The 22,602-nt window shown below is 42.6% G+C and overlaps 1 protein-coding gene across 1 annotated transcript in view; it reads left to right on the top strand.

Moving 5' to 3' along the window:
* Positions 1–20,549, top strand: part of LOC140735030 (melatonin receptor type 1B-like) — a 135,462-nt gene extending 114,913 nt beyond the window's left edge. Inside the window, exon 2 of the mRNA XM_073059859.1 lies at positions 19,617–20,549. Coding sequence (XP_072915960.1) covers positions 19,617–20,479 — 863 coding nt within the window. The 3' untranslated portion in view covers positions 20,480–20,549. The remainder of the gene's footprint in view (positions 1–19,616) is intronic.
* Positions 20,550–22,602: the final 2,053 nt, after the last annotated feature.

Here is a 22,602-nt window from a genome sequence, read left to right as displayed (position 1 = left end):
ACTAATCACAGGCCTCCAGTTAGAGAGGCAACCATCTACAACCACTCTTTGGCTTCTCCTGCAAAGCCATTGACTAACCTGATTTGCTAACTCATCCAGAAGGCCAGGCTCAGTGCCCTATCATTTACTGTGTTTAACTAACTTGGTTTGTCCTCCTAAAGTGCAAAACATTTAGCTGTTAGACTACTTGTTTCAAAGGAGAAGAATAAGAGGAGGCACTGGGCCCATGATTTACAGGCACTTCATCTCAGAAGGAAATAACTAACAGGGTTAAGAGCATCAATTAATGATTATCATGATAACCTGGCTCTGTCTCTCAACATTCATCTGATATGGGCAAGATGAATGTCTGCTGATACGGGACATGGAAAAAATAATATCACTGGCTTCCCTCTTCAAATTCACACATTAATAAATTTGCATCATTTGTGAGTGAGCACACCTTAAGCAGGGGAAACAGACAGAGATCAAAAGTGATGTGTTCAATAAATATCAACCAATTAACTCCTTGAATTTGCAAGTTTATGGGGCTTGCAGATTCCAACCTGATTATTCTTAATTTTATCTGGCTTCAGCCTTATTGACACAAATAATTGACAGGATTATATCTGCCTAGAAGAAAGTAATAGGGTTTTGATATCAATGCCAAGCTAAAGCATTAAAGAATGTTTTGACTTTATCTAGTTACCCATACTTGTAGTAACTATTCCAATATCCTTTGTCGGATTTTACTATGATCACAAAATAGTGTAGAACATATTTGCTGTCTGTCATATCAGAGTCAAAGGGTTTACAAATAACTTTAATAGCTCTCATCCAGGTTCCTAGACTTTGGAGAGTCCTGAATAGTGAAGATTGAAGCTCAAAGGTCGATCAGAGTTCCAGATTGAACCCTGAAGGTTGATGGGAGGTCCAGATCAAAGACAAAATGTCAATTGGAGGTGCAAATTTGAAGCCCAAAGGTTGATCGAAGTCCAGAAGTCGAGGACTGATGTCCGCGACCCCAAGTTTAGAAATCTCTACAAGCGTGCTGGGGAAGTCAATGGCCCGGTATCTGCAAATCCACCAGTCCACTGGAGGCCAAAGAAGATGGCCTGTCCTGGGTTTAGAGGACTGTGCGTGTGAGTAGGTGGATAGAGGGAAGGAGGAATGGGTCTTGTTTCGCTGCTGTTGCTTTGTTGCTTGGTAAGTTCTGTTTTGTCTTGTTCTGTGTGGTTCTCCCAAGCACTGTGGGCATGCAATGTTGGCACCGGGATATAGCATGCCCACATGTACAACACTTGCAGTTTGCCTCCAGGACATCCTCAGATTGTGATGGCCTGTTCGCACCAATGTTGTATTTCACTGTATGTTTTGGTATAAATGCGATAAATAAATCTGAAATTGATCTGATCAAAGCAAACAGAATATTAGAACTTCAAAAGAGATAATTCATTTAGAGTGGCACGGTAGAGCAACGGTTTGCGTAACACTTTACGGTGCCAGCGATCAGGGTGTCTGAGGGAGTTTGTACATTCTCCCCATGACTGTGTGGGTTTCCTCCAGGTGCTCTGGTTTCCGCCCATGTAGGTTAACGGGTCACATGGGTGAAATTGGGTGGTGTGGGCTCATTGAGATAAAGGGTCTGTTATTGTGCTGTCTCTATATTTTAAAAAATGGATATCTCTGCAGGCACTGACTGTTGAATTATTTGAAGAATAGTGCTCTAATATAGGAGTGATATTTTGTTTGGTCTGTGACTTAAATAAAGACTGTGATTTTATTGGATGACATGCTGAGGCTTGTTTAAGTGTGTCTAAGTTATTTATTTTCTTCATGCCATTGATCCTTACAGTCTTTGGGTTGTAGGTTCATGCTTGCTCTCAGCCTAGGTGTTAGAAGGGACGGTAAAATTATCTCTGGTAAGCCATTTCTGTCTGGTTTGGTACCGTTATCTTCTCACACCTGGAGTATTGTGTTCAGTTTTGGTCTCCAAATCTGAGGAAGGACATTCTTGCTATTGAAGGAGTGCAGTGTAGGTTCACGAGGTTGATTCCCAGGATGGCAGGACTGTCATATGTTGAAAGATTGGAGCAACTGGGCTTGTATACACTGGAATTTAGAAGGATGAGAGGCGATCTGATTGAAACATATAAGATTATTAAGGGATTGGACACGCTAGAGGCAGGAAACATGTTCCCGATGTTGGGGGAGTCCAGAACCAGAGGCCACAGTTTAAGAATAAGGGGTAGGTCATTTAGAACGGAGTTCAAGAAAAACTTTTTCACCCAGAGAGTTGTGGATCTATGGAATTCTCTGCCTTAGAAGGCAGTGGAGGCCAATTCTCTGGATGCTTTCAAGAAAGAGTTAGATAGAGCTCTTAAAGATAGCGGAGTCAAGGGATATAGGGAGAAGGCAGGAACGGGGTATTGATTGTGGATGATCAGCCATGATCACAATGAATGGCGGTGCTGGCTCAAAGGGCCAAATGGCCTACTCCCGCACCTATTGTCTATTGTCTATAACTAGAGCAAACTGTCAGGCCAGCTGAAAAGTCATTGGCTGCAGTTTACCATCATGCAGGACTTGCATGTGTCCAGAGCAAAGAAGTGGCCGGGAAAAATCATTCTGGATCCTACACTACCGACCCAGCAAATTACCTTTCCTGAAAGCTGCTTTCTGGAAAGTGCTATAGGGCTATTAAAACAGTCACTTCATGCCATCCTAAAAATTTCTTCCCACAGGCAGTTAATCTGATCAACTTTTCCAGTTAGCTACTCCACCCCCCCTCAGTCACTGTACTGCACTGTAAACAATTTAAACCACTTTTTATAATGTTGCATTGGCATTCAACACCATAATTCCCACCAGGCTCAGACAAGAAGCTCAGAGACCTCAGCCTTCACCCTGCCTTGTGTAGCTGCATGCATCCTGGATTTTCTGTCAGGTGGTGAGAGTGTGCTCCCTCACCTCCAACCCTCTGACCTTCAACCCAGGTGCCCCTCTGGTCTGTGTCCTAAGCCCCCTCCTTTACTCTCTGTATACCCATGACTGTGTCGCCACCACAGCTCCAATCTGCAAATTAAATTTGCTGACGACACTACACAGATTGGCCTAATCTCAAATAATAATGAGGCAGCCTACTGAGAAGAAGTCATCACCCTGACACAGTGATGCCAAGAAAACAACCTCTCCCTCAGTGTTGCAAAAAAAAGCTGGTTGTGGACTACAGGAGGAATGGAGACAGGCTAACCCCTATTGATATCAATGGATCTGGGGTTGAGAGGGTGAACAGCTTTAAGTGCCTTGGCATAAACTTCACCAAAGATTTCACGTGGGTCTGTACATACCGCTGTGTGGTGAAAAAGGCACAACAACACCTCTTTCACCTCAGACAGTTGAAAAAGTTTGGTATGGGCACCCAAATTCTAAGAATTTTCTACAGGGCACAATTGAGAGCATCCTGACTGGCTGCACCACTGCCTGGTATGTGACCTGTACCTTCCTCAATCGTAGGACTCTGCAGAGAGTGGTGTGGCCAGCCCAGTGTATCTAGAACAGAAGTGAGGAGGGATTTCTTCAGTCAGAGGGCAATGAATCCCTGGAATTCATTGCCAGAGATGACTGTAGAGGCCTTCATTGGGTTTATTTAAAGTGGGGGTGGATTGGTTCTTGATTAGTCAGAGTATCAAAGGTTGCAAGGAGAAGGCAAGAGGATAGGATTGAGAGGGGTAATTTATTTATCTAACAACACGGCATGGAGCAGGCCCTTCTGGCCCTTCAAGCCATGCCACCCCAGCAACCCCATAACCCTGATTAATCCTAACCTACTCATGGGACATTGTACAATTACAAAAGCATCTGAGAAAGGCCCATGCATTCCAAGGGGAAGGCATACAGAGACTCCTTACAGCACAGTGCCCGAATTGAACTCTGAACTCTGGAACGCCCCGAGCTGTGATAGCTTTGCGCTAACCGCTGCACTACTGTGGCACCATGTGGAGCAGACCTGATGGCCTTATTCTGCTTCTATGTCTTATGGTTTAATTTTTCCAATACTGATTTTTTTTCCCCTGAATTCCAATTTCTTAAATTCCTGTTATGGATTCATAAATAAACCTTTACTCTCGAAGCAGTAATTGCAGTTTTCTCTCATGTTATTAGGACTCTTGCTGGCAATTAAAACTAGCAAAAGAAGTTACTGGTGTCATATTTAGGATTACACCAGTTTATCAAGTTGTACTCTATTTCACAAGTCACTGTGTGTTGCATCTTTTGGTATGAGTTTTAATGTTTATTCTCAGACTGTGATTAGGTGATTAAGTAGTAATCACAATGTAATGCTAATCCTAATCATAGTCCTATCAATATAACACACACACAACTTCACAACTCTGATCAGTACCTCAGTAAAGCAACACTCAACTTTGACCATTGCACACTTAGTTTTTATTTGATCTAATTGCTAATTTGGTAAATCGGAAAATTGGTTTATTATTGTCACATGTTCCAAGATACATTGAAAAATTTGTCTTGCGCATTGTTCAGACAGATCAGTTAATTGCATAAGTGCATTGAGGTAACACAAGTTAAAGCAGTAATAAAGTGCAAAATAAAGTGTTACAGTTACAGAGAAAGTGCAGTGGAGGAAAACAATAAGGTGAAAGATCATAATGAGGTAGATTGTGAGATCAAGAATCCTTATTATGCTCAGGGACCATCAGTTGTCTTTTAATAGGAAGATAGCAACTGTCCTTTGGGCCTATTAGTAAGCGCTTTTGTACTTTCTGTCCAAACGGAGGGTAGACAATAGAAAATGCATTGAGTGGCTGGGGTCTTTGATTATGCCAGCCGCTTTACTGAGGCAGCGAGAAGAGTTGACAGAGACCATGGAGGGGAGGCTGGTTTCCTGATGTGCTGAATTTTGTCTACAACTCTCTGCAATTTCTTGCAGTCATGTGCAGGGTAGCTGCCACTCCAGGCCATGGTGCTTCCAAGTAGGATGCTCTCTATGATGCATCGATAAAATTTTGTGAGGGTTAAAGGGGACATGCCAAATTTCTTTAGCCTCCTGAGGAAGAAGAGGTGCTGTGATGTCTATCTGGTTGGGTCAGGACAGGCTATTGGTGATTTTCACACCCAGGAACTTGAAGCTCTCAACCCTTTTGACCTTAGTGATGTTGATATAAGCAGAAGCATGTGTATCACCCCTTCCCTGTACACCCCACCCTCCACCTGAAGTCAGTGACCAGCTCTTTAGTGTTTATTCTATCTCTAAGCACTTCCATGTTTGTATCATACAGATGCATGATTATATTACTGCAATCTGTGCCCATGACTTATTTGTGTAACTATATTTACATATGTAACAAGTATATGACAGTCACCAGACCTCATGTTCTTCAGCTCCTCGTTTCTGGGTCAATTTTTTTTCAATTATGTTCTTCTGAAATGGCAGGGATGGTTTACACATTTGAAAGAACAAGTTGCCTTTTGAGATACAGCTTATTTAATTAAAAATGCATAATAATTTATCACCGCAATTAATCTTAGACCTCCAGAGAGTACCAATGAATTATTGTTGTGTTGTAACGAAGAAAAATGTGGCTTCAGATTTGCATGAACCGAAGTCCCAAAAGTCATCTTTAATTTACAGATAAATCTCTACTTGCCAATAATTTACAGTAAGCTTTTTTCCACCTCACCTCACATCACTCCTGAACGGATCACCGAACACAACCACGGACTATACAACTCATGTTCTTAGTGTTATTTATTTCTTTTGCACATTGATTGCTTGTTAGTTTTTGTTTCTCTCTAGGTTTTCATTGATTCTACTGTACTTCATTGTTCTACTGCTGCTGTGGATTCCCACAAGAAAATAAATCTCAGGGCAGTACATGGTGACGTGTACGTAGTTCGATAATAAATTTACTTTGAACTTTGAAATTTCCTTTGAAGCTTAAACTTATTTATGGATCAAGGACTGTTGGATCACTAATTTAGTAATTTGGAGATACAGCCCTTCCATCTCAGCAACCCACCAACTTCACAGGATAATTTACAATAGCCAATTAGCCTGCTAACCAGTAAGTCTTCAGGTTGTGAGAGGAAAGCGGAGACCAGGAGTAAAACCCATGCGGCCACAGGGAAAATGTACGACATCAGAATCGAACTCCAACACCCCAAACTGAAATATTGTCTCCCTGACTGCTACACTAGCATGGTGCTCCATTCAATTTAGAAGCAACTTTCTGCTTAAATTCAGATAAATTATTGCATTCACATAACTTAAACAGTATGTGCACACTAACAGATTACCTCCGTGAATACTAACCTGCTGTGCAAACATTAAAGTTACTTGCTCTAAGATTTTATTGAATTGCTTGATTAAGATATCTGCATTTAACAATGTGCATCATTTCCCCAACTCATATTTGACTCAAGTCCCTCTGAAACTTCAAAAATAGGAAATTAGGATTTCTTTTGGCAGGCCAGCACAAGAGAATATCTCCACTGAAGCCAAAGCAGCAGTATAGTTGTTCCGACAGAACACTTTAAGAGAATCATGTCACACAATCCACTGATTCTTAAATAAGACCCTCTCAGTCCATAAAGACTTCTTTAAAAGTAGTATCACGAATATGAATGAATCTGCAGATGCTGGAAACCCAAAGCAACACGCACAAAATGCTGGAGGAACTAGAAGGTACAGCCTCAAAATTGAGGGGGACCTTTTAGAACTGAGGTAGTGCGGAATTTTTTTAGCCAGAGAGTTGTCAGTCTGTGGAGTACTCTGCCACAGGCTGTGGTAGAGGCCAAGTTTGTGGGTATATTTAAGGCAGAAGTTGATAGTTTCTTGATCAGTCAGGGCATCAAAAGTTGTGGCAAGAAAGCAGGTGTATGGGGTTGAGTAGGATCTGGGATCAGCCATGATGGAATGGTGGAGCAGACTTGATGGGCTGAATGGCATAATTGTGTTCCTAAATCTATGGTCCTATGGTCGAATTCAGCAGGTCAGGTAACATCTATGAAAACGAATAAACAGTTGATGTTTCAGGCCAAGACCCTTCTTCCGAACTGAGAAAGGAAGAGAAGAAGAGAAAAAGAAAGAAATCTTTTTTTCTGTGACTTCTCCTCAGTCTTTCCAGTCCTGATGACGGGTCTCGGTTCGAAACATCGACTGTTTATTCATTTCCATAGATGCTTCATCTATGCTCCATTTATGCTCCAGCACTTTGTTTGTATTCATTTAAAAGTACCCTATAATCAGAGGAATGGGTGTGAAATTAAATTTAAAATCAAGCTGTCATTATGGTGGATGTGATTTTATACCAAAGCCAAATCTCTTTCTCCAGGAAATATTTGGATGAGAAACAGAGAAGAAGTGGAATCAGGTTTAATATGTCGTGAAATTTTGTTACTTCATGGCAGTAGTAAGAAGCAATAGAAAATGCAATAAATCACACCAAGAAATTTATATAAAATTAAGTTAAATAGGTAGTGCAAAAAGAGAGTAAAAGTAGTGTAGTAGTGTTTATGGGTTTGTACATTGTCTGTTCAGATAGCTGATGGTGGAGGGGCAGAAGCTGTTTCTAAATCACTGTGTGTTTTTATCGACGCCTGCACCTCCTCTCTGATGGTAGCAATGAGAAGAAGGTGATGGGGTTCCTTAATGATGGATGTCGTTTTTGAGGTATCGCCTTTTGAAGAAGTCCTTGATTCTGGGGAGGCTAGTGTCCATAATGGAGGTGACTGTGTTTTCAACCTCCTGCAGCCTTTCCTGATCCTGTGCAATGGCCCCTGCGTACTAGGAGGTGATGCAACAAGTTAGAATGCTCTCCATGCTGCATTTGCTAGAGTCTTTGGTGACATACCGAATCTCAAACTCCTAATTAAATATAGAGAAATAAAATATAATGAAATAGAAATCTTACTGTAATGAATACAACACATTTCTTTTAAGCGTTCACCAAATTGACCGGCCCTCATCACAGTGCAGTTTGTGATCGTTTGCAGTGGTCAAATTGATTGAACTTCCAAAACCATCTTTCAATACTTTGGGACATTTCATAATCAATATCAACGCTCTAGTTCCTCCTCTTGTAGACTGAGTGAAGGTAATTCGCTGTTTCTCCAACCTGCCAAGGCTGCTGTCAAAAATCAGCAGAATTCAGCTAAAGGTTTAAAATCCCAACCCTACATGTAGCCTCCAATGACAGATATTTCCTTCTGATTTCTTATGGAATCAATCATAGAACAGTACAGGTCCTTTGGCCCACGATGTTGTGCTAACCTTTTAACCTATTCTAAGATCAACCTAACCCTTCCTTCGCACGTAGCCTTCCATTTTTCTAGCATCCATACACCTATCTAAGACTTTGTTAAATGGCCCTAATATTTCTGTATCTACCCCCACCTCTGGTAGGGCATTCTATGCATTTACCACTCTCTATGCAAAAAAAATCTACCTCTAACATCCGCCTGTATTTTCCCCCAATCACCTTAAAATTGTGTCTCTTGGTATTAACAGAGAATGGTGTGAAAATTTAAAAAAATGCATTGAATGCCAGTTCTGTGGGTGAAAACGCCTTGTTAATAATGAGGAAAGTCAGAGGGGAATGGCCAGACTAGTTCAAGCTGACAAGAAGGTGAGAGTAAGCCAGATAACCACATGCTATAACAGTTTTATAAGAGCACGACATGTTGAATTTTGAAGTGGATGGGCTACAGCAGCAGAAAGGCATGAATATACACTCAGTGGCCACTTTATTAGAAACATAGAAACATAGAAAACCTACCGCACAATACAGGCCCTTTGGCCCACAATGCTGTGCCGAGTATGTCCTTACCTCAGAAATTACCTAGGGTTACCTATAGCCCTTTATTTTTCTAACCTCCATGTTGTGCCGAACAAGAGACATATAAATAAGATACGGATGCATGGAGTTGGAGGAAGTGTATTGGCATGGATAGTGGATTGGTTAACCAACAGAAGGCATAGAGTTGGTATAAATGGGTGTTTCTCTGGTTGGCAGTCAGTGAGTGGGGTACCGCAGGGGTTGGTGCTGGGCCCACAGCTGTTTACCATTTACATTGATGATTTGGAAGAGGGGACTGAGTGTAGCGTAGCAAAATTTGCTGATGACACTAAACTGAGTGGAAAAGCAAATTGTACAGAAGATGTGGAGAGTCTGCAGAGGGATATAAATAGGTTAAGTGAGTGGGCCGAGGTCTGGCAGATGGACTACAACGTTGGTATAGCGAGATCATCCACTTTGGAAGAAATAATAGAAGAGCAGATTATTATTTAAATGGTGAAAGTTTGCAGCATGCTGTTGTACAGAGGGACTTGGGAGTGTTTGTTCATGAATCGCAAAAAGTTGGCTTGCAGTTACAACAGTTTATTAAGAAGGCAAACGGAATGTTGGCTTTCATTGCTAGAAGGATTGAATTCAAGAGCAGGAAGTCATGCTGCAACTGTACAAGGTGCTGGTGAGGCCACACCTGGAGTACTGCGTGCATTTCTGGTCTCCATACTTGAGGAAGGATATACTGGCTTTGGAGGCAGTGCAGAGGAGGTTCACCAGGTTGATTCCAGGGAAAAAGGGGTTAACCTATGAGGACAAATTGAATCACCTGGGACTATACTCTCTGGAGTTCAGAAGAATGAGAGGGGATCTTACAGAAACATACAAAATTTTGAAAGGGATAGATAAGATAGAAGTAGGAAAGTTGTTTCCATTGGTAGGTGAGACTAGAACTAGGGGACATTCAGGGGAGAAGATTTAGGACGGAGATGAGGAGAAACTGTTTTTCCCAGAGAGTGGTGAATCTGTGGAATTCTCTGCCCAGGGAAGCAGTTAAGGCTTCCTCACTAAATATATTTAAGAAACAGATAGGTTTTTACATAGTAAGAGAATTAAGGGTTATGGGGTAGATGGAGCTGAATCTATGGACAGATCAGCCATGATCTTATTGAATTGCGGGGCAGGCTCGATGGGCTGGATGGCCTACTCCTGCTTCTATTTCTTATGTTCTTATGTTCTAACTTGTTCTGTCTTCATCAAAGAGACCACAAATGGCTTTCCTGAAATTCTTGGCATATCAAACTCAGGTTTATTATCAGAGACACATTCCATGAAGTTTGTTGTTTTGCAGGAGCAATACAGTACAATACAAAGCGACTGTAAATTACAATAAGAATTTATTAAAAATAAATAAATAAATAATACCCCCAAAAAGTTAAATAGTGAAGTAGTGTTTATGGGCTCATGGTCTGTTCAGAAATCTGATGTTGATGCACCATCAATAACTCTCGGAGACGTGAGGTGAGATAGGCTTTTATTAGCTGGAAGAAAGCACCGTCAGCAGCAAGAGACCGTCACACAACATCCTGGAGACTGAGGGAGGAGCAATGCCTCCAATTGCCTTTATACAGGGGTCTGTGGGAGGAGCCACAGGAGCAGTCAGCAGAGGGGCATGTCCAGATAGGTATATGTAGTTCACCACAGATGTCAAAGAAGAAGAAGAAGCAGTAGCTAAAATGTTGACTTCATCTTCAGTCTTCTGTACCTCACTGATGGTATTAATGAGAAGGGGCATTTCCTGAATGGTGAGGGTCCTTCATGAGCATCACCTATTGAACATGTCCTTGATGGTGGGGAGGTTAGTGCCCACAATAGAGAGGGATGAATCTCCAATCCTCTGCAGCTCCATCTGATCCTGTGCATTGGCTCCTCCATACCAGACAGTGATGTAACCAGTCAGAATGCTCTCCATCTGTAGAAATTTACTAGCGTCTTTTGTGATGTATGGAATCTCCTCAGACTCCTAATGAGCTATAGCTGCTGATGTGTCTTCTTCGTAATTATGTCAGTATGTTGGGCCCAGAATAGATTCTCTGAAAGAGATCTAAGAATCTGATAAAAAGTAGTATTATTTAAAAACTGTGCTGGAGAAATTAACAAGTCAGAAGTGATAAGTTACCAGCACTGGATAATCTACAGTACAACTAGAGAACTAAAAGAAGTAGTTGTAGAATTAATGGATAAAATTAAAAGATGAGGGAGGCGAAAACAAGGAAACCATTTGACCCAGAGTCAGCAGTAGTGAAATGATAGTCTATTATGAAGTACAGTATGTTATAACAAGAAAGAAATATAGAAAATAAAAGAAATTGATCTCTGAGTCAGTTTTATCAATCAATGCAACAGCTCACTCAATAGCTTCAAATATGTCTGTTAGAATAGACAAAGTGAACAGGGATTTATAAAATAGTAATTATGTTTGACAAGCCCTGTAGAGATTTTGAGGATGTACCTGGTAGAATAGATAAGTTTGGAAGAGTGGATGATAGCGTACTTAGATTTTCAGAAAGCCATTAATTCTGAAGGCCAATTATCCCACGATGGAGGATGGAATTCAAAATCTATGCAAGTACGATTGGAGATGATATACTAGCTTAGATTTGGAATGAGGTTGACAAACAGGGAGAAGGAATAAATGGATCTCTGTGTGTGGTATGTGGTGATTAGTGGTGTGGTTCCTTCAGGTTGTTATAGCCGGGGATGGTAATGGGGACAAGCTCCCACTACTTATGGTGCTGCAACCTGTTGGTATCAAGAGGTTGTCAGATTACTTTTGGTTTATTTTGTGCAGTGAGAGGATTGTTCTAACCAGGCAATGATCAGTTTAGCACTTGGCCCCAAGCATGACTCTAGTGATCTTGAAATCACCAGTGTCCCGTCTGTGACAAATGATGTATTTAACCAAGTGCCGTTGCTTGGATCTGGGGCGCATCCATGTTGTTTTGTACTGTCTAAAGAGGGTGTTAGTGATAACCAGAGCAGCGTTAGGCCATTGTTATAGCCGGGGGTGGTAATGGGGACAAGCTCCCACTACCTATTACCGTAAATGCTCCCAATGGCGTGTGCCTCATATAGCCTCTGACAACTAAGTCCAGCTCCTTGCCTTCACGTGTGGCTTAGCTACTGAGCCCGGCGGAACCATTTCTACCGACAGAAGAAGGGGCAAAGACTGGTTCCTGGTGCCTTAGAACCAGTCGTTTTGAGTAGATGGGGCTCGTCAGCCGTGGTTGGCAGCTCATCTAGGAGAAGGAAAACTCCAATCTTAAAGCTGTGCTGCCTTGCAGATACACCCACTCATTGGGAAGACTCTAGTGCAAACCCTGAGGAAAAATCTGGAGCTGGACCCTAAGTCAAGTTTATTGTCAGTTAAATATATACATGTATACTGCCAAATTAGACACTGTTTTGGTCCAAGGGCTGATTTTTATGATTCCACCACTAGCATCTTGTATTGATCCCATTTCTGGGCTATGCTTCCATTCAGGGGCCTATGGAATGCCAGTACGTTATCGAGGCTGGTTGCAAATTCCTCCCGATGTTTATGGTGCTGCAACCTGTTGGTATCAAGAGGTTGTCAAATTACTTTTGGTTTATTTTGTGCAGTTGTACAATGTGCAGTGAGAGGATTGTTCTAACCAGGCAATGATCAGTTCAGCACTCGGCCCCAAGCATGACTCTAGTGATCATGAAATCACCAGTGTCCCGTCTGTGACAAATGCTGTATTTAACCAATGCTGTTGCTTGGATCTGGGGTGCATCCATGTTGTTTTGTACTGTCTAAAGAGGGTGTTAGTAATAACGAGAGCAACATTAGGCCATTGATGTTGAGTTTAACAACACTGTAGTGTCTTAGTACTCCTTTCCAGCTTTTGGGGTGATTGCTTACCTGGCACTGAAGCCACCCATCAGAATGAGCTTATCACCAGGAGATGTTGCTTTCACAACTCAATTAGCAATTTATTGTTCTAAACCTTTCCTACTTGCACACCAGTCAAAATGTCTTTTAAATGTTGTCCGAAGTTTGTATGCCCCACTAAGATTTCCTCTCAGCCACCTAAACCTGACTGAACACTGCCTCAATCACTTCAATTTCTCTTCATGTGACAACATCACCATTTGTATGCGACACCGTCTGCACCCTGGTACACCACTTTAACAGGCGGGCTAAGCCAAGTGAGGGTAGCTGGTTTGCCTCAAATGTCAGTGAGATCGGGATATGCCTGTCCTCACGTGTGAAGTCAGTTCCAGTGGACTGGGTGGATGAGATCATCCACCCAGACCTCGGGATTATAGTAATTTGTAATAAATAGTATGTACAACAGGACAGTCAATACAGCATACAAATACAATTGTGTCAGTATGAATTAATCAATCTGATGGCCTAGTGGAAGAAGTTGTACCAGAGCCTGTTGATCTTGGCTTTTATACTGCTGATAGTAGCAGCTGGAACAGTTTGTGGTTGGGGTGACTTGGATACCAGGACTGGCATTTCCTTATCTCACCAGTGTTTGAGACAAACTAGCAACCCTTACCTAGTTTATCCCACCTGCTGGAGTGGATGGGTTAGGCTGAACAACCTGTTTCCATGCTGTATAACCCAAGGATTTACTAAAGGTCACCCTGCTTCTGACCTTGATAAGCAACCACTGAACTTGTGTGGCAGGACCAGTTGAGGCTCTGGTTCTAGTGATATCTAGGCAATAAGTATGCCAAAGGATATCAACGTTGGTGGAGTACAGAACATGTTGGAGGAACTGAGCGGGTCAGGCAGCATCTATGGAGGGAAATGAACAGTCGATGTTTTGGGCTGCGACCCTTTAGGAATCACTTCCTGCTATCCACGTTATGTCAAGGATAAGGTCAAATACTCTCCACTTGCAAAGGTGAATGTAGCTCTAACAATATTCAGTTCTGATGAATGGTCTCAGTCCAGAACGTTGAATATACAAATCTCTCTATAGACGAAGTTCAATTCGTTCAAGTTTATTGTGATTCAACCTTACACACGCATGCATACAGCTAAATGAATCATTGTTCCTATGGGGCCAAGGTACAAAACACAATGCATACAGTCACACACAGCACGTATAGTTACGATCCAGAACATACAGTAACAGAATATTAGCAGAAGTCCCTGAATGACATGCCCTGAAGATTGACAGGTTGACATAAAGTGTGACGAGCAAGTTTATGTAAGACAGTATAATGTCACTGACACTATTATAATAAAACAAGCAGTTGTGTAAATATGTGAAATGGCAGCAATTAAAAGATGAAAAGTGACCAGTGCAGGATGAGAGTGTGACAGTGAGTTGCGGAGTTGGGGGTGGGGGGGGGGAGTGGTGGAGGTGTTGTGGGCGGCAGGGCATTAAGACAGGTGTACATATGTGCTGGGTGGCAGCAGGGTGTTGTCTGTCCTGCTGAGTTCCTTCAGCATTTTTTGTAGAGGTTCTCTAGAGTTCCAGCATCTGCAGACTCTCTTACGTCTCCATCAGAACCAATGGCTTTCTGTTGCAAGCAGAATTGCAGGGAGATGGGAACCAGAGTGCCAGAGCATTTAGTGGAGAGGTTGTGGAGACAGATTTTGGTAAGACCTCAGACAAAGTCAGGAATCGGAACGTTGAGCATGGTGCGACTAGTGTCCTGAACTACACATATTTCAATGCAAAAAGTATCCTAGGAAAGGTGAATGAATCAACACCTGCAATTATGAGATTGTAGCCATTAGTGAGGCTTGGTTGCAGGAGGGGCAGGACGGGCACTCAGTATTCCAGAGTTCTGTTGTTTTAGACATGATGGAGTGGGAGGGATTAAAGAAGGAGGGGTACATCACTAGTCAGGGAAGACGTCACAGTAGTGCTCCATCAGGGCAGACTGGAGGGCTCAACGTGAGGCATTATGGGTGGAAGTGAGAAATAAGAAAGGTATGACCATATTAATCAGGCTATATTACAGATGACCCAACAGTCCTAGGAATTTAGAGGAACAAATTTGTAAAGGGATCGCAGACTGTTGAAAGAAGCATAAGATTGTTTTAATAGGTGATTTTAACTTTCCACATGTTGACTGGGAATCCCATACTGTGAAAGGACTAAATGGGATAGAGTTTGACAAATGGGTTCAGGAAAGTTCCCTTCATCAGTATATAGAAATCCTAATAAGATAGTATGCGATACTGGATCTGCTATTTGGTAATAAGACAGGGTAGGTGACTGAAGTTTGTGTAGGAGAGCACTTGTATCCAGTGACCACAATGACATTAGTTTCAAAGTAAATATGCAAAAAGATAGATCCAGTCATAGGTTGGGATTCTAAGTTGGAGAAAGGCCAATTTTGATGGTATCAGAACTCATCTGGCAAGTGTGGATTGGGACAGGCTGTTTTCTGGCAAAGGTGTACTTAGTAAGTAGGAGGCTAAAAGAAGGCATGAAGTTGCCTTAGCAGGCAATGTGAAGGAGAATCCCAAGAGATTCTACAGGTATTTTAAGAACAAAATGATTGCTAGGGACAAAACTGGTCCTCTGAAAGACCGGCATGGACATCCATGTGTGGAGCCAAAAAGATGAGGGAGATCTTAACAGTAATCTTTGAACCTGTATTTACATGGGAGATGGATACAGAGTCTATAGAGGTGAGGGAAAGCGGCATCAACTTCATGGACCCTGTACAGAGGAGGAAGAGTTTGCTATGCTGAGGCAAATCAGGGTGGGTAAATCCCCACAAGGTGTTCCCTTGGACCCTATGGGAGGCAAGTGCAGAAATTGCCAGGGCCCTAGCAGAGATACAAACTTCATATTTAAAACATCCTTAGTTACAGGAGAGTTACCGGAGGATTGGAGGGTAGCCAGTGTTGTTCCGCTGTTTAAATAAGGCTCTAAACAGCAACCAGGAAATTATAGGCCAGTGAATCTGACATCAGTTGTGGAAAAGTTACCAGTAGGTATTCTAAGGGATTGGGCATAGAAGTACTTGGATAGACATGAACTGATTAGAGATAGTCAGCATGGCTTTGTACGTGGTAGGTCATGTCTAACCAATCTTATTGAGTTTTTCAAGGAAGTTACCAGGGAAGTAAATGAAGCCAAGGCAGTGGATGTTGTCTACATGGACATTAATAAGGCATTTGACAAGTTCCTGCATGGGTGGCTGGTCAGGAATGTTCAGTCACTTTGCATTCAGGATGGGGTATTAAATTGGATTAGGCATTGACTTTGTGGAAGAAGCCAGAGAGAGGTAGTGGAAGGTTGCCTCTCTGACTGGAGGCCTGTGAGTAGTGCTGTGCCACAGGGAATGGTCCTTTGTTGTTGCTTAACATCTATGGCAATGATCTGGATGATAATGTGGTCAACTGGATCAGCAAATTTGCGGATGACACCAAGACTGAGGGTGCAGTGGACAGTGATGAAGACCATCATGGCTTGCAGAGGGATCTGCATCAGCTGGAAAAATTGGCTAAAAAAATCACAGAGGGAATTTAATGCAGGCAGTTGTGAGGTTTTGCACTTTGGTAGGACCAGCGAGGGTAGGTTTTACACACTGAATGGTATTGTACTGAGGAGTGCTTTAGAGCAAAGGGATCTGGGAATACAGTTACATAATTAATTGAAAGTGGCATCACAGGAAGATAGGGCCATAAAGAAAGCTTTTGGAACATAGGCCTTCATAATTCAATGCATTGAGTACAGAAAATGGGATGTTATGTTGAAGTTGTATTAATGCTGGTAGGCCTAATTTGGAGTATTATGTGCAGTTTTGATCATCTACCTATAGAAAATATTGAAAAAGCGCAGAGAAAATTTACAAGGGTGTTGCTGGGTCTGGAGAATCTGAGTTATAAGGAATGATAGAATAGGTTAGGACTGTATTCTTTAGAACACAGAAGATTGAGAGGAGATTTGATAGAGGTATACAAAACTATGAGGTGTATATATAGGGTTTATGCAAGCAGGTTTTTTCCACTGAAGCTGGGTGGGACTACAATGAGAGGTCATGGGTTAAGGGTGGAAGGTAATAAGTTTAAGGGGATCATGAAGGGAAGAGGAAACTTCTTTATGCAGAGGTTCAAGAGATTGTGGAATTAGATGCCAGCACAAGCGGTGCATGTGAGTTCGATGTCCAAGTTTAAGAGTTTGGATAGGTACATGGATAATAGTGGTATGGAGGGCAATGGTCACGGTGCAGGTCGATGGGAGTAGGCAGTTTAAATGGTTTTGGCATGGACTAGATGGGCTGAAGGGCCTGTTTCTGTGCTGTACTTCACTATAACTCCATGTTGTTGGAGATGCACATTGCTGGACACTTCTCTGGTGAAAGTGTAGCTCATTATTTAAGAACCCATGCCCAAATGTTGTTTGAGTCTTGCTATATACAGACATGGAGGAATTGTGAATGGAATTGAATTGAATTAGGGCAGCATGGTTGCATGCGGTTAGCACAATAGCTTTACAGTGCCAGTGATCATAGATCAGTGTTCAATTCATGCCACAGTCTGTAAGAAACTGATCACTTAAATATAGAATGGAGAAATAAAAGGCAAATGAGGGTTTGAGGTGAAATTACTTACTTACTGCCCAATATTCCACTGGCATTTAGAGCAGCAATGAAGGTCCTCTCTCTCTCTGGTGGTGTTCAAGGTTTTCTTCATCATGTCAATAGCTTCCCCTTGGTTTTCACTGCTGTCAGAGAGACTCAGGAATATCAGATGTAGAAGGATTCTTCTTTGCTGTTTCCATAACAATTCTGTTTGACCAGTCAGGGTTGTTCTCCCTGAGGTAAACCCCTGAACCTGGAGGACTGGTGGACCATGCTTGAACATGAGTAAGTCTGCAGATGCTGGACATCCAAAGCAATACATACAAAATGCAGGTTAGGCAGCATCTACGGGCAAGACCAAACAGTCGACTCATATGCAGTCCTGACGAAGGGCCTCAGCCTGAAACATCGACCGTTTTCTCTTTTCCGTAGGCCTGATGAGTTCCTCCAGCATTTTGTGGACCACTCTTAGCCTGGCCTCTACCCTTTTGGCATGGGTGACCCTACCAAGAGCCAAAGCATAAAGCCCTGACTCCAACTAACATGGCTCTCCAGGTCATTGAGGTATCGAAGCTTCCAAACCCAGAGACAAGGTTGTGGTCCTCTTGGAGTAAATTAAATTAAATGTGATAAAGTATTTAAGTCATAGAGTCATGCAGTACTAAAACAGGCCCTTGTGACAGACTCGCGTGCGAGGAGTCGCCTCACCTGAAAGGACAATTTGGGGCGTTGAATGGTGGTGAAGGAGAAGGTGCAGGGGCATGTGTAGTGCATGTCCTGCTTGCAGGGGCAAGTGTCAGGAGGGAGATCAGTGGGGAGGGATTAGTGGACAAGGGAGTCACATAAAGCAATCTCTGCACAGTACCACATGGTAGGCTTATTTAGAAAGTCAGAAAGCATGGGATCCAGGGAAGTTTGGCCAGGTGGTTTCAGAATTGGCTTGCCTGCAGAAAGCAGAGGGTCATGGTGGAGGGAGTACATTCCGATTGGAGGGTTATGACTAGTGGTGTCCCACAAGGATTGGTTCTGGGACCTCTACTTTTCTTGATTTTTATTAACGACCTACATGTGGGGGTAGAAGGGTGCGTTGGCAAGTTTGCAGACGACACAAAGGTTGGTGGTATTGTGGTTAGTGTTGAGGATTCTTGAAGATTGCAGAGAGACATTGATAGGATGCAGAAGTGGACTGAGAAGTGGCAGATGGAGTTCAACCTGGAGAAGTGTGATGTGGTACACTTTGGAAGGATAAACTCCAGGGCAGAGTACAAAGTAAATGGCAGGATACTTGGCAATGTGCAGGAGCAGAGGGATCTGGGGGTACATGTCCACAGATCCCTGAAAGTTGCCTCACAGGTAGATAGGGTAGTTAATGGTAGCTTATGGAGTGTTAGCTTTCATAAGTCGAGGAATAGAGTTTAAGAGTCGCGGGGTAATGATGCAGCTCTATAAAACTCTGGTTAGGCTACACTTGGAGTACTGTGTCCAGTTCTGATCGCCTAACTATAGGAAGGATGTGGAAGCATTGGAAAGGGTACAGAGGAGATCTACCAGGATGCTGCCTGGTTTAGAGACTATGCATTATGATCAGAGATTAAGGGAGCTAGGGCTTTACTCTCTGGATGAGAGGAGACATGATAGAGGTATACAAGTTATTAAGAGGAATAGACAGAGTGGACAGCCAGTGCCTCTTCCCCAGGGCACCACTGCTCTGTACAAGAGGACATGGCTTTAAGGTGAGGGGAGGAAAGTTCAAGGGGGATATTAGAGGAAGGTTTTTCACTCAGAGAGTTGTTGGTGTGTGGAATGCACTGCCTGAGTCAATGGTGGAGACAGATACACTAGTGAAATTTAAGAGACTACTAGACAGGTATATGGAAGAATTTAAGGTGGGGGGTTATATGGGAGGCAGGGTTTAAAGGTCGGTACAACATTGTGGGCTGAATGGCCTGTACTGTGCTGTATTGTTCTATGGAAAGTGGACATGTGGCAGGTAGGGAGAGAAAAGTGTGCTTAGTGGTAGGATCCTGTTGGAGATGGCAGAAATTATGGGGAATGATGCACTGGATATGGTGACTCGTGGGGTGATAGGTAAGGACAAGGGAACCAAATCCTTGCTATCTTGGCGAGAATTATTATCTTTAATTACCCCTAGATGGAAAATGATATATATTCAAAGTCATGAATATAGATGATGATTTAAAATTGTATCCATAAATTTTCCCATTTTCTTTGCAGGTAATATCTTTGTCGTCAGCCTTTCAGTCGCCGATTTGGTTGTGGCAGTTTACCCTTACCCTCTGATTTTATTTGCCATCTTCCAAAATGGATGGACGTTGGGTGATATTCACTGCCAGGTTAGTGGATTCCTGATGGGTTTAAGTGTAATCGGATCCGTTTTCAACATCACTGCAATCGCAATCAACAGGTACTGTTACATCTGCCATAGCTTCAGGTACGAGAAGCTATTCAGCTACAAGTACACAATCTGCTACCTGTGTCTGACCTGGATCTTAACAGTTATCGCTATCATACCAAACTTCTTTGTGAACTCTTTGAAGTATGATCCACGTGTGTTCTCCTGTACGTTTACACAAACCGTAAGCTCTTATTACACAATTGCTGTGGTGGTGGTGCACTTCCTAGTCCCCATTGGCGTGGTGACCTACTGCTATCTGAGAATCTGGATCCTGGTCATCCAGGTCAAACGACGAGTCAGACCTGACGAACCAAAGTTGAAGCCCAGCGACTTCAGAAATTTCCTCACCATGTTTGTGGTCTTCGTGTTGTTCGCTGTTTGCTGGGGGCCTCTGAACTTCATCGGCTTAGCTGTGGCCATTAACCCTCCAGCAACCGCACACAAAATCCCAGAGTGGCTGTTCATCATGAGCTACTTCATGGCATACTTTAACAGCTGCCTTAATGCAATCATCTACGGACTTCTCAATCAGAACTTCCGAAACGAGTACAAGAGAATACTTCTGTCACTATGGTCTCCCAGATTGTTCTTCAGTGACCTGTCAAAGATAGGAACAGATGCAGTGAGGAGCAAGCCTTCTGCAGTCCCAACCAATAACAATGTAGCAGAGGAAAATGTGTAAGAAAATGTTTGAAAGAACTGATTGCTCATTTTAATCTGTATCATTACTGTGCCATGCACTTTTGCTTGATTTATTAATGCAATAGCATTTATTTTAATTACTATAAGCCTATAATCTCAAATGTTTCAAATTTCAATTGCATATAAGAAATAATCGAAAATATTTCTGTAAAAAGTTTGGCTTGATATATTCTAAACATACCGGCATGATGCTCTTCCAGATTAACAGCTTAGATCCTTTAATTCTCAATTGCGCTTTTATGGAAGAGGAATATCTTTATCACAATTCTGGTTTGTTTTATTTTACCTTAAATCCACAAAGAAGGCAAACCCTGGCACATTGTTTCTTCAGGATCCTGATTCTGCATATGTGAGCCTAAATACTACATGATTGCTTCTCCAAAACTGGTTAAAGACATCAGCTATAGTACATGCATTTCTTAAATGTCACATTAAAGGGTGCTCTGAACAAACTGGGTATATGAGATAGACACTCAATAGCCACTTTATGAGGTACTTGAGTGGAACCTGTCATGGTCTTCCGCTGCTGTCCCCATCCACTTCAAGATTCAATGTGTTGTGTGTTCAGAGATGCTCTTCTGCACACCACCATTGCCACACATGGTTATTTGAATTACTGCTACCTTTCTGTCAGCTTGAACCAGTCTGGCCATTCTCCTCTGACTTCTCTCATTAACAAAGCATTGTTGGTCACTGGATGTTTTCCTTTGTTTTTCGCACCATTCTCTGTAAACTCTCGAGGCCATTGTGCAGGACAATCCCAGGGGAATTACGAGCAGGTGTCCAGGTGTACCTAATAAAGTGGCCACTGAGTGTATATTTTAGGAACTCGTAAGGACCGTATCTGAGGATTTCAGGTAACTATACTGAAGTGGCTTATGGGAATTCCCTTACCAATCACTTTCCAGCTCTATTTCCACCTTTTTAGACTGGCTGTCTCCCCACTGTCTTACGGTTTAGCTGAAGTATCCCAACCTGAAGCAATGGTGGAGCCACTGAGTTCCTCCAGCAGATTGCGTTGTTGCTCCAGTTTCCAGCATCTGCGGTCTCCTGTGTCTCTGAATTTCCTTTTATGTTGGTGGTAATTACGTCCACATCCAAAACAAAAAGACCTATATTTGAGCTGATAAAGTTCATTACTTAAGATAGATAAGAATTATGAGGAAAATGCAAGAGATTCTGCAGTTGCAGGAAATCCATCGTAACACACACAAGATGCTGGAGGAACTCAGCACGTCAGGCAGCATATCTGGAGAGGAATAAACAGTTGACATTTCGGGATGAGACCCTTCATCAGGACTGGAAAGGAAGGGGGAAGAAGCCAAAATTTAGTAGGTGGGGGGAGGAGAAGGAGTACAAACTAGAAGGTCAGGTGAAGGGAAGAGGGGTGGGTGGGGGAGAGGTGATGAAGTGAGAAGCTGGGAGGTGACAGGTGAAGAGGTGAAGGGCACTAGAGGGAGATGATAAGCAAGTAAGGAGAAGAGAAGGGATGAGAGGGGGAGTCAAAATGGGAAATGGAAAAAGAGAGAAGGAGGAGAAATACTGGAAGTGAATTTATGAGGAAAAATCATTTTAGGCAGAAAGTGGCTCTGATCTGACCCTCGCTGTAGAGAGATGGAAAAGTCAGATTAGAGGAACTGGATATGGACCTATTTCACAGGAGCATGGGGAAAATATGGGGGACTGATTGGTCTACAGAGGCCAGCAGGTAGTCAAAGGGCCAAATGGCCTCCTCCATAGTCTGTTCAACACAGAAAGTGGAAAATTTTTAGATATTTAAGAAATCAAGGGATGCACAGATGGTGCTGGAATAGGGTAATGAAAAAAGAGCATGAGCTATGATTTTCTTGGATGAAAGATCGGTCAAATGGTCTCCCCTTGCTTCTGTTTTCATATTCCCCTCTGTCTCCCTTTCCCTCGCAGACCAATAGATGATGGAGACACACGAGACTGCAAATGATGGAATATGAAGCAGCATACAAAAAGCTGGAGGAACATCGTCAGGTCAGGCAGGCAGACGATGATTTGGACTGATGAAGGGGATCCATATCATCATTGTACATTTTCCTCCATAGAGGTTGCCTGGCCTGCTGAGTTCCTCTA

Source organism: Hemitrygon akajei, chromosome 10 (assembly GCF_048418815.1).
Source record: "Hemitrygon akajei chromosome 10, sHemAka1.3, whole genome shotgun sequence".
Classification (NCBI taxonomy): Eukaryota; Metazoa; Chordata; class Chondrichthyes; order Myliobatiformes; family Dasyatidae; genus Hemitrygon; species Hemitrygon akajei.
The sequence above is the reverse complement of the archived record's forward strand: the minus strand, read 5'-3'. Positions and strand labels throughout refer to the sequence as shown.